Genomic DNA, 20,101 nt, shown 5'->3' on the forward strand with positions numbered 1-20,101 from the left:
TCCAGAACTGTCATGGTGTAGCTATTTCCTTTATCCAATTCTGCTGTTATATTTATTATAAAATGTGAATAAATGACTAACACAGGATCTACCTTTTGCAAAGCCATGCTGCCATATAGCCATATAGAGTATCATATTCCTATCCACCCATTCCTGAATTTTACCTTTAACCAGCTTTTCCAATACTTCAACTACCACTCCAGAGATACTAATTTATATCTCCAGAGTGGTGATTTTTGAATTGGTAATTTGTGAATTCTATCTTGGAGCCACCTTTATGTAATGGAACTATTTTACCCTTCTGCTTTTTCTCCTTCTTACTTCCAAGTTCATTAAATTTATCTTACTTCCTTCTTTTTTATTTTATTATCCTACTTTATTATAATTTATCTTATATTCCTTCCTTTTTTATTTATAAACAACCAAAAAAATCTTTGGACTGCTCTGCTGATTTCCTTTCATAATCTGATTTTGCCTTCTTTATCTTGCCAGTGTGATTCTTCTTATTAGGCTTTATATATAAGCTTCACCTGATTTATTCTTCTGACCCTAAATATGCAGGCTGATACTGTTTTTCCTTTAACATCCTTTGCACTGGTGATATCTAACAGTGCTAGCATTTATAGAGTGCATTTGGCATCTTATTTATTATGAATGAAATTATACCACTCATTTTTCCATGGCTAGTACTGCTCACCATCTGTATATATATATACTGATATCTAGCATGTTCTGGTTTAAAAAACTAAAAAGAAAAGCTATAGTGTAGTTGTCAAGCTCACAAAGATTTGCCAGCTGCTTGTTCTTATAATGGAATCATCATTCATGCATTTTAACTACAGTCATTTACAGGAAGCATTATTTTAAAGTCGTCTGTAATACCATTTTATTATAATAAATAACTTTTATTATTAAAAGACCAGAAGATAAATGATAAAATATATATACAAAGAGCCAACAAGTTTCACTAGCCACTGTCTATCATTTTCAAGGCTGAACTGGTGTGAAAACAAATGCATTGAGTTACATTTCAAAAACATACACTTTAGTAACTGTTAGGCCGTTACATTTTGTTCTTTCTGTTTGAAGGCATGCATGTGTTCGAAAGCTTCAGTCAGATACCGGTACATGACCACGGGTTTTGTAGTTGTTTGCATATTGTAATTCTGTTGAACTGAGAGAGATGAGATTTTTCCATATGTCTTTAAGAACAATGCCCTGATTTCTATTTAAATTATTGCCTGTGTGTAATACCACAGCTGCTTCTTTTAAAGTTCTGTATTATCTGTAGTCATAACCATTTTAATATTTTAACATGGTAACAGATATGCATTTATTTTTGTAGGCATACTTAGAATTCTTCACATGTCAAGAAAATGTAGATGCCCTCAGGGAAGTTCTGATGAATTTTCCATTAGTGAATTACCACATCATCAATTGTGCAGTAAGTAAAAGAAGGTTGTTATTTGTAGTTTAATTAGTTAATTTTAGATTAGTGCACAATAGCTAACTCTAAGAACATAATGCATGTTATTACACTACTGATTAGTTCCTCTAACAACAGACTGAAGAGTTTTTTTTTTTTTTTAGCTGTTATTGTTTTTAGCCACTTGTTGGCAAGATTTTCAGATGATGTTTTTTGTATTATTTCTGTAAATATCCTACATTTCCACTAAGCCCTTCCCTAACAATTGTGGGGTGCAGGACAAGAGTATGGCTGGAGGCCCACATATCATATGTCCAAATATTTAAAAATTATAAATCAAGCTAACAAACTGTTATGACCAAAAGTTTGGCAAAATATCAAGGATGACTGGATTAAATTATTATTGCTCATGTCTGGGTATTCTGTTGATGTGCCAGCAGTGTTTGCATGAATAATAAAATAAAAACATACATAATTCCTATATTGTTATATATTTATTCCATAAAATTTATTTTTCCATAAGATCGATTCTGAATATTTCATTTTCTATTTCTTATTTAATACATTTATTTTTTGTGCTTATGATCTGTGTGGTCCTCTAAAGTGCAGGGCCCAAGGCAGGTGCCCCCTCTTTCCTAGGTCTAAGGGTAGCACCACATTTCCAGATAGGTTTTGTGCAAAATTTTTGCTCCATTAATCAAATACTATAGAATTTCTCCTGATATAATCTAGAAATAGATAATACTACATAGCTTCAGACTTGCACTACATGCAGGTGCAAACTTGACTTACTTGTCTGTTTGCTTACTTGTAAATAGGATTAAAACCAAGTTTATATATATAAAATAGCTTGGTATCTTTAACATATATATATATATATATATATATATATATATATATATATATATATATATATATATATATATAGCAGTCCAAAGATTTCTTTCTGTCCTTATTCGTTGTACTTCACTCAGTCAGTAGAGCAACAAGCTGAAAACAGAAATAGTGGTTGATTTCTCAGCTTGCTACATGAAAGGAGTATTATTATACGACACCTCCCAAGGAGTTCAAAGACTAATTGAGGGAGGGCACCTACTCTACAACTCCATCTCTCCCACTCAATCCACCAATTGTGAGTTCTCTGGTGGTGAATGGATTCAAGGAGAGGTATGATAGGATTTGTGTGTATAATTAATTTAGGGTCTCCCACGATGAATTTCTGGACTACATGGAGATGCCGTAAATAATAATAACATTAATTGCTCGTCAAGTGGCAATGTTCCATGTCTAGAAACCATGTGTAAATATGGTTTGACTGGTGGTTTTGTATAGTTGAATTTTCATGTTTCTCTTGATGAGATTGGATTTCCAGATATTAGTTAGCTTTTATGGAATTGAAGAGCATTATACTTTCTTTTCACTATGTCAGAGTATCGATATTGGAACCAAGGTACTGAAAATAATTTACTGCTTCGAGAATGTGGTTATTTAGCCTAATATTTCCTTCTGGTCTGTTCTTTTTTTACTGCTTTTGACTGCCAATTCAATCAGTGCTGCATTTTACATAAATTATCTAGGTAGTTTTGAGTCAGTCATCAGCAAAGCAGAGACTATTCTGCCAAATCTTCAAAAGTTAATCTATACCCATTTCTTCGAGTTCTGTAAACATAGTCAAGGGTAATAATGAAAAGATATGTTTCAAAGAGTCTCCCTGAAAAAAGAAGCTCTCAGTCATCTCTCCATTAATTATTACTCTTGCATGGTATTGCTGGTATGGTTTGCTAATTATTATCCCTCTTTGATTATTTTCAAGGATATGCCATATAATTACTGAGAATTTTGAACATCCTTTGTTTGTTAACTAAATTGTAAAAATCTATGAAGTTTAAAGGATGGCTTTTATCCTTTACTGTTTCTAGCAACCTTATAAGATAGCAAATGTGTTTAACAATGCTTTTGATTTTCAAGAAACCTACTTGAATTTTGAGCAGAAGAGGTGTTACTTAAATGTGGTTCAGTATGAGGTTTAGAAGCATTCTGTTATAGATTTGCAGTGTGGTAGGAAATAGTATGATTCCCTTAATTTTTTCTGGATTGTTTAGATTGCTTTTTTTGGTATTGGTATTATTAGGCCTTCTCGTCATTGTAATGGAATATTGGCTGTAACTAGAGCTGTATTGCAGATATTTAGTAATTATTTTCAAACCTCCTTTCCTCTATATTTAATAACTTTTACTATTATTACCATCCAGTTTGGGTACTTTTTCATTCTTTTGTGCTTTTAGTGCATTTTCAAATTCTTGCTTCATAAAATTATGCAAGAAAACTGATGAATTAATCAACAATTTTTCAAAATAGCTCTGTATTTTTGCCTTCAAGTATCTTTGTCCTTTTTACCTTTGATTTTTAGTCTGTTGGGCTTCCTTTCTTTGGTGCATAAGGAATTAGCCAGCAAGTATACTTCTCTTGGTTTATGCATATTCTGATATAGTTCTAATTTCTGACAGATACTCTGGATGTGGTTTTACATGTCATTTTGAAAGGTCATATATACTTAATAATTTAGTTCATTATGTAGTTCATGTGTCCTCTCATTCCTGTATTGCTGTTTATTGTTATTGCATGGGGTGCTTAAGGGTCAAAGCTGTATAACTGAGAGGAGACCTCCACATAGCCTTTAAAGGAATGTGGAGAACCGACCAGGGCTTCGAACCTAATGTCCAATCCTCACCTTCTCGTGGTGCACCCTGTTGGGTATCTACTTGGATACTGAACGGACGAGGATGGGCTGGCAATTTGGGATTTAGCCGACCAAATTGTATTCTTATTGGTTAAACCAAAATATTGAATGATGGTACAACATGACAAAATTTCATGCCGGCTGGGGCGTCGCCCGGTTAAACAAGGCCCCCGTTGTTTTCGCCAGGGAACCAGGGCAAACAGCAAAAAGTCAGCTACTGGAACAAATCTGAAAATAAACCCCAACTCAACATCACCAGAGTTAAAGATCGGTACTATCAATGTAAGAAGCCTGAATGGCAAAGAAATGGAGCTAGCTGAGGAATTAGAAAAGTACCAGATCGACATAATAGGGGTGACTGAAACAAAAAAGACCAAAACTGGTGAGATCTTTCTGAGCAATAAATACAAAATGTTATATTCAGGCAATGACAATCAAGGAAAAGAAGGAGTAACCATAGTATTCAACAAAAATACGAGGCTAATCTTCTTGAATGGCTGTCAGTCTCAAGTAGAGTAATGTGGGCAAATATGAGAATGGGGAACTGGACAATGAGACTTATTTGTGCCTATGGTCCCACAGAAGGTTCTACTAAGATAGAAGTGGAGGAATTTTTTGAGGGTTTAGAAAAAGCAACTGACACAATGAAAAATGAAAAGTTGGTCCTTGTTGGGGATCTAAATAGCAGAGTAGGAAATGATTGTGAGACATACAAAAATATTTTGGGAAAATTTGGAGAAAAGAGCAAAGCTAATAATAATGGCAAATATCTGTTGGATTTCTGCTCAGGACATGGACTGGTTATTACTAACACCATGTTCCAACATAAAAATGTGCACAAATTCACATGGAGAGAAGAGGCTAGGAATAAGAAAAGTCTCATTGACTATGTTATTATTGATAGTGATGTTTTCTCCCTGGTGCAGGACACCAGAGTGTACAGAGGATTTGAAATTGGAAGTGATCACTATTTAGTCTTGAGCAGGATAAAATTGAATTTCATATTGAAAAGAATAACATGTAAGAAAGTTTTAAAGCGAATAAAAGTTGAGCAGCTCTCAGATGTGAGCTGTAGACTAAAATACACAAAGATTATTGAAGAAAAAATGAAAGAGTTTGAGAACATGAATCAAACCTTGGAGATTCAGTGGCAAACTCTGAAGAAAACATTGATTGATTCTGCCAGAGAGGCATGTGGTGAGGTTGTGTGCAAGGATAAAAAAATCAGAACTCCCTGGTGGACACAGGAAGTTAAAGAGGCAGTGAAGGAAAAGAAGAAAGCATACCAAAAGTTCCTGTCAAATAAGGCAGCTTGTGCTCTTAGAGAATATAGAGACAAATGCAAGAATGCTAAGCACTGTGTAAAACTAGCTAAACAAAAGTCATGGGAGGACTTTGGCAAGAATATAGAAAATAAATATCAAGAAGGTGGCAAAATAATCTGGAGGTTGTTGAAGAAGCTTAAGAATGGAGGAAAGAGTGCTATAAAAGGAATTAGAGATGATAAAGGTGACATGAAAATGGGAGAAAAAGATATCCTTGAAGTATGGAGTAATTACTTTGAAAAACTGCTAAATGAAACAAGCAGTGATGACAGCACAGTGGTAAAAAACACTGACCAGGCATGCAGTCAGGAATACATATCCATACTTGAAATAGAAAAAGCCATCAAAAGCTTAAAATGTGGAAAGGCAGCAGGAGTAGATGATATTCGACCAGAAATGCTGAAGTATGGTGGTATGAGAGTCTTACAGTGGCTGCACTGCATAGTTCAGAAAGCCTGGACAGAGGGACGAATTCCCGATGATTGGAGTAGAGCTCTCATAGTACCCATATATAAAAAGGGAAATAAAACTGCATGTGAGAATTACAGAGGTATTTCCCTACTGAGTGTTCCTGGCAAGATCTATGCAAGTATACTTGAGAAACGGTTGAGAAGAATTGTGGAAGAAAAGCTTGGTGAAGAACAAGCTGGATTCAGGCCAAATAGAGGCTGTCAGGATCAGATCTTCACTTTACGACAAATAGTCAAGAAAGCATGGGAATATAACAAAGATCTGCATTTAAGTTTTGTCGATCTGGAAAAGGCATATGACAAGGTGCCAAGAGAGAAGCTATTCAATACGCTGCAGTTATATGGTGTCAATGGGACATTATATCAAGCAATACTTAGTCTTTATTTGAGTTGTAAGTCAGCAGTTAGAATTGAAGGAAGTACAGGAAGATGGTTTAATGTTAAATCTGGTGTGAGACAAGGATGTACATTATCCCCTCTGTTATTCATAATCTATATGGATCACATTATGAAGGAAAGTGGTATTAAACATGATATCAAAATTGGAGATGTTAATGTCAGCTCTTTGCTTTATGCGGATGATGTTATACTTCTAAATAAATCTGCTACAAGTCTGCAAGATTCTCTGACTAAATTGAATAGCTGTTGTAATAGATATGGTATGAAGGTCAGCAATAAAAAGACAAAGACAATGAAAATAGGCAGAATCATTGAAAATGTTAACTGTGTTGTGAATGGAGAACCTGTGGAACAAGTAAAACATTTCAGCTATTTAGGCACGATTTTTACTGAAGATGGTAAATTAAATATAGAAATAGACAACAGAATCAGCAAAGCTGGTATGGTGGGAAGTCAATTGAATAAATTCATATGGAATAAGAGAGAAATTAGTCGAAACACTAAATTAGCTGTATACAAGACAGTGTTCAAACCAGTTTTAACTTGTGGATCTGAGAGCTGGGTCAGAAGTAAAACACTTGACCAAAGACTAGAGACCGCAGATATGAGAGTCCTGAGAAAGATTAGAGGCGTGAACAGATGGCATCAATGGCAATATCATATTAAAAACGAGGATATTAGGAAAGAACTTGACATTGTCAGCATCCAGGAATGCGTTAGCAGAGCTAATCTCAGGTGGTATGGTCACTTAAACAGAATGGGCGAGGAAAGATTAGCAAAACAAGTGTTCTCTGCGAGGTTGGCAGCAAAACGACCCAGAGGAAGACCAAGATATAGGTGGATTGATACGGTACAAAGTGCTTTAGACGATAGAAATGTAAGATCTGATAATGTTGGAGTGTTGACAAGTAACAGACTGATTTGGAGGAAAATTGTAGATAGGAAGTTAGTAATGATGTAATTTTTTTTCATGTAGTACTATCATATCCTGTACACCCCTTGAGGGTACATGGCAGGAATTTGATGATGATGATGATGATGATGATGATGTTATTGCATATCTTTATTAATTGTTCATTAGTTTATTTCACACATTTTCTTTGAGATGATGAAGTAGTCTTGGTGACCAAAGTTTTTGCTGCTTCTTGGATGAATTGTGCAATATATGTGCAGCTCTGGGATAGCTTTTGAGACATTAGACTTTCTGTTATTCCTGTTGCATTTTTAATGCAGTTTCAAATTCTTGCATCATGAAATTGTTACACATATTGGGAAGTTCTTTTTGGATTATTATTTCTGGCAAAGCATCTGTAGTGAAGTTAACTGATGAATTAATCAACAGTTTTTCAGATTACTTCTGCACTAAGAGGTCTTCAAGTATCTTTGTCATTTTTACCTTTGATTTTTAAGGATTTCTTTCTTTGGTGAATGAGGAATTAGCTACCAGGTACATTTCTCTAGGTTTATGCATATTCTGCAATGCCTCTTTATATTGGGAATAAGGATGCTATTTTTCCACTCTACAAGACTTTTTTAACATATCTTGACCACTTTTCTCAGGAATAGTTACCTAGTTTCCAAGGAGATGAGGAGAGAGAGTTGAAAAGATTGGAATTGTGCACATAATATAAACAAATTAGCCCGCTTGGTTGGCGAAGTGGTTAGCATACTCACTCTCCAACCAACAGATGGGTTTGAATCCTACCATAGGCATGGATGTTTGTAAATATCTTTAAGTGGAAGATGAACTTCATTGCCTGGTGTGAAACCACTGCTCTGCTTATTGGAGGCCTGAAGTAACTTGAAAAAGTGCCATGTTTGATATCTAGAGCAAGGTTTCTGGATTATGTAAAAAATAAAGGAAAAAATACAAAAAAAAAAAAAAAAATTTAAATACCTTAGCCCAGTGTTTCTCAACCTTTCTAAGGCCAAGGACCAGTAAAATGCTGAAAACAATTCTACAGACCACTAAGTTACAGAGGCATAGCTTGGGGAGAGGGAGAGCGATCCACCCCAGGTGGCACTTTTTTGGCGTTTAAGAAATCTTGCCTTACGGTCTATAAAACAGCAACTGAGTGATAAAATAGACTTCGACAATGTCATCGATTTTGCGAACAGAAAAGCAAGAAAAATAACATTTTAGAATGTTGAAATTAAAGTTTTACTTCAAAAATAAACATAATGTTTTTAATTTATTGCCCTATACGTCATTTTGACTTTTCGTAATTTTTTTAAAAACCTAAGTAGGAATTACCAACATTTCGGGAAAAACTGTGCCATTTATAACATAATAAATCTAAAAGCATGTTTTGAATACATATGGAAACATAATTAATTAAATTGGAAGTAAATGATTAAAAGTATATCATCATTGAACAAAGTTTTAATTTTTATTAAACAAATAAATAATATGATATAATTATGTTACTACTTACTTTTAATGATATGGTTGAGCTTCTCGACCCTTGCAGAGTTGCTAGATGTCTGGCTCAATATTGGTCAAATTCAGTCAAAGATCGGCACACACGAAGACGATTTCTGTATTTTGTTTTTATTTGAAGGAGCGATGAAAATCCTTTCTCACAAAGATAGATTGTAGAGAACTGCATGACGATTTTCAGTGCTTCTTCAGATAATTTGGGAAATTCACTTCTCACTGAAGGCGAGATCCAAAATCAAGCCACACCAAGATCATGGAATTGCATTTTAAGTCCACTGTCACTTGAAAGCTCAATTAAGTGATTTAACGAAAGATCGTTCTCGAAAAAAGCAAGCCTGAAATGGATCGCGAACCCACAGAAATTTCTTATAAAAGTTATTCGGAAAATATGTTTCAAAATTCCGTTTCAGATTTTTGAGGTGGTCACAAATTCTTTCCAGAAGCTCAGAATCAACAAAATTATCATTTTTCCACTAAAAAGAATTCCAATGTTAGAAAAGGTGCAAATTGTCTGTCTTTTACATAATTGATCCATAAAACCAGTTTTTTCTCAAATGCCTTTATTTTGTCGTAGGCATCAAGAACAGTTAAAGAATTTCCCTGAAGGAAGAGATTTAGTTCATTTAATTTCGAAAACATGCCAGAAGGATAGGATAATGTTGATAACCATGCTTCATCAACAAGGAGTGATGCAAAATTAGAATTACATTCATTTACAAATAATAAAACTTCGTGCCTTAATTGAAATAACTTTGTTTAGTACTTTGCCCCTGGCCCATTTCATCGCAGAGTACTGAAAATAACCTGTTATTTAATGATCGAGCTTTAATAAAATTAAGTAGCTTTACAGCGTTATATAGCACAGTTTTAAATTCTGGTGGCATTCCTATGGAGGCTAATGCTTCCTTATGCATGAGAGAATGTACCCAATTCATATCCGGAGCTACTTCCTTGACCATAGAAACAACCCCACTATGCCTGCCTGTAAGAGCATGAGCTCCATCCGAACAGAAGCCTATACATTTTTCCCACTGGATCCCTTTGTGTATTATGTAATTATTGAAAGTGTGAAATATTTTTTCTCCAGTTGTTCGGGATGGCAAAGTTCTACAAAACAGAATATCATCATGAACGTTGTTATCATGTGCATATCTTACGTAGCATATTAACTGCGCATCATTTGTAACATCAGTAGTCTCGTCTATTTGTAACGCATAATAAGGGCTCTTCTTAACTCTTTCAATTAACTGAGCTTCTACGTCACCTGCCATATAATTAATTCTGCGACTGACAGTGTCATTTGAAAGAGGAATCAAATCAACATCTTTTAGTAACTTGTTGCCAAACATCGTTTTTACCACATCTTTCATAGCTCGAAGTAGCAAAATTTACCTGATAGAATGAAGTTTCCCTGTTTTCACTATGTGCAAACTTAAGAGATAGGATGCTTCCAGTGCCTTGCTATTAATGGAACCCATGGCCGAAACTATATCTTGCCCATGATTTAATGTCCCTAAGCGCTGAAAAAAATTCAATTGGCTTATTTTTCACATCACAATGTGTTTCTAAATGTCGTCGGAGTTTCGCAGGTTTCATGCACTCGTTCGACAACACTTCATAACACAAAAACACATTGAGGTTTCTGTTCACTTTCATCTCCACACCAAGTAAACCTGAATTCCAAATATGAATTGTTATATTTCGTACTGTATTTTTTCTTTGAACTGCTTATTTCTTCTTCTTTAATAGTATCAGATTTACTCGCCATTACAACACTTGTATCACAATTAGGGTTAGCTAGCCTCACCGTTTCATTTGCCCTTCTTTTCAGTCCTACTTCTTAGCCACTTTTCCATTATTAAAAAACGTTTCTGAAAAATATATAAATATATAATACTGGGGTTAACTCAGGACACACTTTGTCCAAGTATCACTTAGCACTTCTTAAGATATACTGAGCCTTGGTTGAAGGAGGGGAAACCTTCAATAATAAAAATCAATAAACACCAAGCCATTGGTTGAAATGTGGATAACACATGTTCACTTCAAATCTGACAAAACAGCAAGGGAAGGCGGAAGCAATAAAACTATATTATTGTTCGCTTCACCCCTCTTTTATTATTGTCATTCTGCCGCTACAAATTTAGTGGCAGAATGATGAATAATAAAAAGGGTGAAGTGAACAACAATGTAGTTTTATTGCTTCCGCCTTTGAACATTCTGATGTTGTTGTTGTTAAGTCTCCATTTGATTTCAATAATTTTTACTTATTCAATTTTAATTTGTTTAGATAATTAAAAAATATATATTTATTTAATTAATTTAAGTCTGCCTGTGGACCACCTGTTCCATCGTCGCGACCACCTGTGGTCCGTGGACCACAGGTTGAGAAACACTGCCTTAGCCCATCCAAGATTTACAACCTTTCTTTGGTTGGAACCACATAAAAATTGCATGGGAATCATATAGCTCTCAATACAGTTGGAGGGAGAACTAGAGATCATTCTTGAGTTGTAGTGAGGAAGTTTATGATGTCCAAGTTTTTCTCACATGTGTGTGTGTGTGTGTGTGTGTGTGTGTGTGTGTGTGTGTGTGTGTGTGTGTGTGTGTGTGAAATGAGCTGCCTGTGAATGTTGTAAGTGCATCTTGGATGCTTTCAAGGGAAAATATAGTTATTATTTAAGTATTGTATGACCTGGAAGAGGCTGTCCCTCAGTTAGTCCTTAACTCCTTGGAGTGGCCTGCATAATCAGTTATTTAGAGAATTTTATAAGATTCTCTTGCACTGACTTGCCTAAATAATGAATATTCTTCAAAATGACTAAAATAAAATTAACTGTTTTTTTTAGTATATAATGCCTTACTTAATGCTGGTCTGAAATACTATAATGTCACTATGCTCTCTGGCCATAATATAAGGCCAGCAAAGGTTGGTCGATTGGTAGAGCCTCTGCTACTAATGGCTCATGCAAAAAGTTAAGCATGTTTGAGCACAGCTAGTAGTTGGAAGGAGATTAATCATTAGATGCTGTTGGTGCACTCTCCCTCGATGAGACTTTGGACTCCCTGGAGGTGTCACATAATAATAATAATTATTATTATAGCTTATGACTGTTTAAAAAATAATGATGATTATTCAGCAGATAAGAGCCTCTGCAGCTCAGTCTGCTTTGATGAATAGTCTGTAATTGGAAAGACCTAGGTTCTGTCCCATCTAGAATGCAAAAAAACTGTTATCAGAACTTTTCATTTGAAGGTGAATGCTTTCAAGGAAAAATATAGTTATTATTTAGGTATTGTATGACCTGAAAGAGGTTCTCCCTCAATTAGTCCTTGACTCAGTTACTCAGTTTCATATGGAGGTGGTAGGGTTTTTCTCCTGGAAACTTCCGTGTTTCATCCCACAAAACAAGTAACCTGGCCAGAAGAATATATGCAATATACAGACATAGGTGACTACAGGAATAGGTAACCACCCTATTCCTTCGATCTGGTTTTGAAAGCTGTAGTTTGACAAGAGTTTTGCCAAGCTGCTGCAACTAGCAGGAAACCTCTTTTGAAAATAGACTGGAATTTAGAACAGAACATCCCTCTTGGTGAATGAGCAGATAATGACAATGCTCAGCAATGAATTACAATTACGCATAGTCTGTGACTGATTGTGTAATAGACTAATTCTAATCTTTAAAAGTACCTGTATCATGACTATAAACAATAAATTACATGATAACCACAGTAATTAACTTGAATGAAATGAAATTATAGATATTTCATACTGAAAATAACAGTACATCATCAGTGCATAGAAACAAGCAAATCAAAGAAATGGGAATAATACAAGGTACATACAGCAATCAGTGGTTTATCAATTAAAAACTGTTGCTACATGCTAGAAATTAATATTAATAAATAATAGTATTAAAAGCTGTTTTTGATGGTTACATGAAATAAGAATCTGCCAAACTTTTATGGGGGGGGGGGGGTGAGAGAGAGAGAGAATCATTCCAATTCAGATTTGGCCAATGTAAAAGGGCTTTGCAACTTTCTTTGAAAAGGCGTTCATATTTAAACCTGCTTCTATGTAGAAGATGATCTTCATCCGACTGGATACTGTGTTTATTGTCAATACTATGTTGTGCCAGACCAGACTTTTGAGGTTTCATGTATTCGATATAATACTGATGTTCATTAATTCTCTTTTCCTCAGAATGGCCTGTCTGCCAAAGTATGTTAGATTACATTCACAAGGTATCTGGTAAATGCCAACTAATGATAGAGGTGACAATTTGTCTTTTGTAGATGGCAACAGATGAGAAATTTTGTTGATAGGAAAATATGTGGGAATGAGATGATACTTCTTCAAAATTCTACCAATCGGTTCAGAGCTGCCAGAAATATAAGGGATTGGAACCCTGCGGTCTGTTAAAGAATCTTGAGGGGTTGGAACATATGAGTCAATTATCTGCTGGATTTGATTAGGGTTGTAACCATTAAATTCCATTCCGTTTTGTGATAGTGAGAAGTTCTTGTAAGCTTGAGGGAGAGGAGCACACATTATGTGCTCTATTAATTAAAGACTTGATAACACCAATATTTTGAGAGGTGTGATGAGCAGATTTCTGATGAATGTATCTGCCAGTAAAGATAGGTTTTCGATAAACACTGGTTGATAAATTACCTGAGGCTCTGCGCATAAGGATGTCCAAGAATGGTAAAATGCCAGCCTTTTCTTTTTCCATGGTGAATTGAATGTGTGGGTGAAGGCTATTCATCTGTTGTAGGAAAGTGGTAAGTTCATTTTCAGAATGAGACCAAACAGCAAAGACATGATCAACAACATACAAAACCAGTGAGAGGGTTGGGGATGAATGGATAAGAACAAGGTATCTTCCAGATGGTTCAAAAAATAGTTTGCCACAGGTAGAGGCAGAGGGCTACCTATGGCAGTGCCTTCAACTTGTCCATAGATCTTGCTTTTCCATCTGAAATATCTTAATTGTGTAACAAATTCAAAAATCTTTGCAATATCAGGAGGGTAATCATCATATAGTAAATTAACAGAGTCTGATAATGGAATGTTTGTAAAGAGGGGAACAATGTCAAAGCTGACTAACAAATCTGACTCTTATATTTGAATATCCTTGATTTTCTCAAGAAAATGTGTGGAATTTTTGAATGATCTGGATTGTCCAGTCTGGGCAGTTAATAAATGTGACAAAAATTTAGCATTTCTATAAGTGGGAAAGTCAGTACAATTCATGATGGATCTTACTGGATAACCCTGTATATGAATTTTTGCGAGGCCATATAAACAAGGAGTTCTTCCAAAATGGGTGCAACTGCAACTTGTCCAAAGTATTTTGATCCCAATTAACAATTTCATCAAGCAGCTTATTTAATTGTTTAATTTGTGTTTTCGTAGATTATAACTAATTTCTTGATAGGTCATTCTACTAATTAATCTGACTAACTATGACAATTAGGAAAACAGACTAAATATGTTTCATCAGTGTAGTCAGGAAAAATATTTCTGATGTTGTGTTTTATTTATTGGTATTTATATTTTAATGACATTGGGTCTTAGACAATGATGGTAGCTATTTGTTTTTGCCTCCCAGAATTTTAGTTTTACCCATCTCCAAAACAAAGAAAACTGGCCTAAGAACAAAACTAATTACATGAACTGAAATAGAAGGTTTAGATAATGCAGAAAGCTTAAAAGGTTCAACTTGGCATTAAATCTTATTAGAAGGGAAAATAATAAATACTCATTTGTTATGTATACTAAATATACAAACAGTATTTATATTGAGAAAGTTTCAAAAACAATAAATTTCATGAGTTGCCTTGTAACATGTTATATTGTTTGAAGAAAAGCACCAAAAATCTGTCCCTCTATGCCTTTTATTTAATGCATACTTAGTATGGAAAACAAATTGGATATGTATTATCTTGTATTTTAATAAGGTTTAGACTATATTCTTTGCTATTGATGATTTAAACTTTCAAATATGAACTTGTGCAAGTATTTTGAATTTTGCTTGACTACTACTACAGAACCCTTAATTGTGATTGTATGCTAAATTGTGCCACCAATGAAAAGCAAATACAGGAACTCTTCAGAGTTTGTTTTTTAAATACTGCAATATCGAGGAAACTTATCTTGAAGGTCATGAAGCTATCAGTTGCTTTTTAAAGTATTCAAGTTTCAAAATGGTACACATTGTGTGTCTACTTGGCATGTAAAATAAATTAATATTTATCATCCTTCATAACTTTTAATGAAAATATAGGTGCTTGGTTTTGTTGAATGCTGAGGAACCTATAAATGTGATGTGCATGCTCATTCATGCTGATATAGGATGGCAATAAATTATTCCAAGGAGAGAAATCTCATATTAATATCAGGATATTATCAAAGGATAAGAAGTGAAAAAGAGTATTTTTGGATATTCTTATTTATATTTCTACACAGTAAACAGAAACATTTAAAACTTTGTTTTTCAGGGAGATGAAAGCTACACAAACTGCCACAAACATACTCCAATTGCCGTTACTTGGGGTGTATTTCCTGGAAAAGAGATAATACAGCCAACTGTTGTGGACCCAGTTAGTTTTAAGGTCTGGAAGGTAAATATGACAAACTGATATAACAGAGATTATAATAATTAATAACATGAAACAAAAATAGAAAATTATAATGAATTTCTTTTGTAAATAAAATAGTGTTGAAAACTAAATATATATTTTTATGCTAAATTTGGAAATGGCCTAAGAATGTTCTTAAAATTGAAAGTTTTTGAGCAATAAGCAGTTAAGCAACAAGCAATTAACATTGCTTGAGAGTAGCAGTATCAGATTGTATACCCAAGGTCAGGAGGATAAACCAAGAGTTCGAATTAAGTATTAATTCCAACTTGGTTTATCCAAATTAGTGGATAAGCAGGGATATAAAGCAAGAGCTGCAAAAAAAAAAAGAAAACATTGTGGAAGAAATATAAAGATAAAAGCGATCATCATACTCATGAGCAGTACAAAGTGCAGGCAAAAAGGGTGACTAGTATGGTAAGAAAAGCCAAATCAGACTATGAGAGAGAGAATTAGCCAAACAGGCCAAAGCAAACTCAAAAGATTTTTTTTGTTATTTAGCAAGTAAGAGGAAAAATAATTATGGTCGAATGACTTTAAATAGTGCTCATGGTAGAGAGGTGACTGAACGAAAAGCAACAGTTGAGTTGCTGAGTGATTATTTTGCAAAGATGTATCATCCAGGTGGTGATTATCCAGTTGCTCCTGTTCATCTACCTCAACATTGAGGTAGATGAACAAGACATAGCAGTGGTACTGGATGGCATATCAGCTTGTGTACTATGTGAATGTGCAAGAGAATTGGCACTGCCTCTGATGAAGTTGTTCAATCTAAGTCTTATCTCTGGCAGTGTTCCAAAGGAGTAGAAAAAGGATAAGATATTACCATTGCATAGGGGTGGCTCCAAGATAGAGATAGCAAACTACAGACCAATTAATATATCAGGAGTAGTGTTAAAGTATTGGAAATATTGGTGAAAGGTAAATAAGTTCCTAAGTCCTGTCTTAGGAACTTATTCACATGTAATGGCTACACCATGATACTGCTCGACTTTGCCAAGGCATTTTACAGAATACCACATGGAAAACTATTACAAAAAAAAAAAAAACTGGATGGAACAAATGGGAATGGATATGAAGATAGTAGCATGGATAGGGGGTTGCTGACAGACAAACACCAAAGAGTAGTATATGGGGAATGGAATCTAGGAGAATGATGGTGACCAGTGGAGTACCTCAGGGTTCAATACTAGGGCCACTACTCTTTAATTTGTATATCACTGACATAGGGAAAGATTTAAAGGGGATTTCAGTTGTTTACTGATGATTCGAAACTGGGGAAAACAATGATTGATAAAGGTGATGGAGATCCTGCAGGATGATTTAAATAAATTGGCATTTTGGGTAAAGGATAATGTTTGTCAATTTAATGTTGCAAAATGTAAGGTTATGCACTTCAGGTTGAAAAAGTTGCATATGGTGTGTCATATTGATGGTACTGAATTGCAGGAAATTGATGAGGCTAGGGACTTGAGGATAATGTTGGACAAAGAGTTGAAGTTCAGAGGGCATATTGCAAAAGTTGGTAAAAAAGCTCAATGAATTACTTGAATATTGAAAAAACACACTAACAAGTAGAGATAAGGAAGATACTATCCCTCTTTATAAGGTTATGATTCATCCACATTTTAATACAGTGCCCAGATTTGGCTTCAACCTATCCTATAGGTATAGGATGAAGGTTTATGGATTTCAAAGTTTAGTTGATAGGTGGAAAAGAGGGGACATGATAGAAAGTTTTAAGATATTAAAGGAGTTTTATAAAATTGATGCAAGTGAAATTTTTCAATATATAACAAATAGTCAGCGAATTAGGGGCCATTTGGGGAAGTTGTGTAAGAGTGTGGTTAGTGTGTGTGTGGGGGGGGTGGACCAGATATTTTTTATGTGGACAATAGTGAGCGAGTGAAATGTATTGTCAGAATTGGTTATGTGTTCCCTGATGGTGAATGGATTCAAGGAGAGGCATGATAGGATTTATGTGTATGATGATTGATTTGGGTTTACCTCAATTAGTCTTTGGACTTAATGGTGATGCTGTTAGACATACAAAATATTTTGGGAAAATTTGGAGAAAAGAGCAAAGCTAATAATAATGGCAAATACCTGTTGGATTTCTGCTCAGGACATGGACTGGTTATTACTAACACCATGTTCCAACATAAAAATGTGCACGAATTCACATGAAGAGAAGAGGCAAGGAATAAGAAAAGTCTCATTGACTATGTTACTGTTGATAGTGATGTTTTCCCACTGGTGCAGGACACCAGAGTGTACAGAGGAGTTGAAATTGGAAGTGATCACTATTTAGTCTTGAGCAGGATAAAATTGAATTTCATTTTGAAAAGCAGAACATTTAAGAAAGTTTTAAAGTGAATAAAAGTTGAGCAGCTCTCAGATGTGAACTGTAGACTGAAATACACAAAGATTATTGAAGAAAAAATGAAAGTGTTTGAGAATAGAAACCAAACCTTGGAGATTCAGTGGCAAGCTCTGAAGAAAACATTGATTGATTCAGCCAGTGAGGCATGTGGTGAGGTTGTCTGCAAGGATAGAAAAATCAGAACTCCATGCTGGATACAGGAAGTTAAAGAGGCAGTGAAGGAAAAGAAGAATGCATATCAAAAGTTCCTGGCAAATAAGTCAGCTTGTGCTCTTAGAGAATACAGAGACAAATGTAAGAAGGCTAAACACTGTGTAAAACTAGCTAAACAAAAGTCATGGGAAGACTTTGGTAAGAACATAGAAAATAAATATCAAGAGGGGTGGCAAAGTATTCTGGAGGTTGTTGAAGAAGCTCAGAAATGGAGGAAAGAGTGTTGTAAAAGGAATTAGAGATGATAAAGGTGACATGAAAAAGTGGAGAAAAGGATATCCTTGAAGTATAGAGTAATTATTTCGAAAAATTGCTAAATGAAACAAGCATTGAGAGCACCATGGTAAAAAAAACACTCAACAGGCATATATTCCTGAATACATATCCATACTGAAGTAGAAAAAGCCATCAAAGGCTTGAAATTTGGAAAAGCAGCAGGAATGGATGATATTAGACCAGAAATGCTGAAGTATGCAGGTATAAAAGTCTTACAGTGGCTGCACTGCATAGTTCAGAAGGCCTGGACAGAGGGACAAATTCCCGATGATTGGAGTAGAGCTCTTAAAAAGGGAAATAAAACTGAATGTGAGAACTACAGAGGTATTTCAAGAACAAGCTGGATTCAGGCCAAATAGAGGCTGTCAGGATCAGATCTTCACTTTACGACAAATAGTTGAAAAATCATGGGAACATAACAAAGATCTGTATTTAAGTTTTGTCGATTTGGAAAAGGCATATGACAAGGTGCCAAGAGAGAAGCTATTCAATATGCTACAGTTATATGGTGTTGCCAATAGGGCATTATATCAAGCCATACTTAGTCTTTATTTGAGTTGTAAGTCAGCAGTTAGAATTGAAGGAAGTACAGGAAGATGGTTTAATGTTAAATCTGGTGTCAGAAACATGCATTATCCCTTCTGTTACTCATTATCTATATGGATCACATTATGAAGGAAAGTGATATTAAACATGCTATCAAAATTGGAGATGTTAATGTCAGATCTTTGCTTTATGCAGATAATGTTATACTTCTAAATAAATCTGCTACAAGTCTGCAAGATTCCCTGACTAAATTGAATAACTGTTGTAATAGATATGGTATGAAGGTCAGCAGTAACAAGACAAAGATAATGAAAATAGGCAGAATCATTGAAAATGTCAATATTCTTACTAGGAGGCAGAGCCCCCTAGTAAGAATATAAATCTGATAATCAGAAATTCAGCTTCTAAACAATTTCTAACTATATTGTGTGTAAACAATTTAAAGATCCTGCTATTACGATTGTGTATTTTTGGTCACATGGTGTTAGTGCAGTGCAGTAATTTTCATTGTTGAACTATTTTCACAACTGGCTAATTAAGTTTTATTATTTATTATTATTGGACTGCAATTTTATTTACGAAACAATAATAATAATTTGTTTTTCTGTTGTTGACAATAAATGAAATTTATATTTAAAACCACTGTTAACACTGTTAAAATTTGTTGGGTCTGGCATAATTAGGCAAAACAAAATAATTACTTAAATTAAGGGGATATTAAATCCCACATAGTTTTAAAACCGAATAAGAAACTCAAAGATTGGAATCAGAGAGTTTCTTGCCGAATATAGTAAACTATAAAGTATCGGCGAACACTAGCGTTAGCCAATGCAAGTGATCCTAGTATGTAGTACAATACTGGGCAGCTCGTTGCAAAGGTGGAGGAAGACGTTCAGATCGCTATTCTTAGGTATTTTCCATAATGTAAAAACACATTTCCTAGGAAATGTGTTTTTACATTATGGAAAATACCTAAGATATATATATAATGTAAAAGCCTAATATAATGTAAATACCTAAGATATATATAATGTAAAAACATATGGAAAATACCTAAGATATATATAATGTAAAAACCTAATATAATGTAAATACCTAAGATATATATAATGTAAAAACACATTTCCTAGGAAATGTGTTTTTACATTATGGAAAATACCTAAGAATAGCGATCTGAACTTCTTCCTCCACCTTTGCAACGAGCTGCCCAGTATTGTACTACGTACTAGGATCAC

General features: G+C 34.6%; 2 protein-coding genes across 2 annotated transcripts in view; one reads left to right on the top strand and one right to left on the bottom strand.

The window, feature by feature from the left end:
* LOC150110427 (methylenetetrahydrofolate reductase (NADPH)) overlaps positions 1-20,101 on the top strand; it is a 99,692-nt gene that overhangs the window by 51,441 nt on the left and 28,150 nt on the right. Inside the window, exons 8-9 of the mRNA XM_090399283.1 lie at positions 1,346-1,444; positions 15,308-15,430. Of these exons, the coding sequence (XP_090255409.1) occupies positions 1,346-1,444; positions 15,308-15,430 (222 nt within the window). The remainder of the gene's footprint in view (positions 1-1,345; positions 1,445-15,307; positions 15,431-20,101) is intronic.
* The window catches only part of Polr2D (RNA polymerase II subunit D), a 97,615-nt gene continuing 92,812 nt past the window's right edge, over positions 15,299-20,101 (bottom strand). The window contains exon 4 of the mRNA XM_090399271.1: positions 15,299-15,423. Within this exon, the coding sequence (XP_090255397.1) occupies positions 15,417-15,423 (7 nt within the window). The 3' untranslated portion in view covers positions 15,299-15,416. The remainder of the gene's footprint in view (positions 15,424-20,101) is intronic.

This window comes from Typopeltis vanoorti, chromosome 1 (assembly GCF_054136105.1).
Source record: "Typopeltis vanoorti isolate ZY-2024b chromosome 1, IOZ_Tvanoo_1.0, whole genome shotgun sequence".
Lineage (NCBI taxonomy): Eukaryota > Metazoa > Arthropoda > Arachnida > Uropygi > Thelyphonidae > Typopeltis > Typopeltis vanoorti.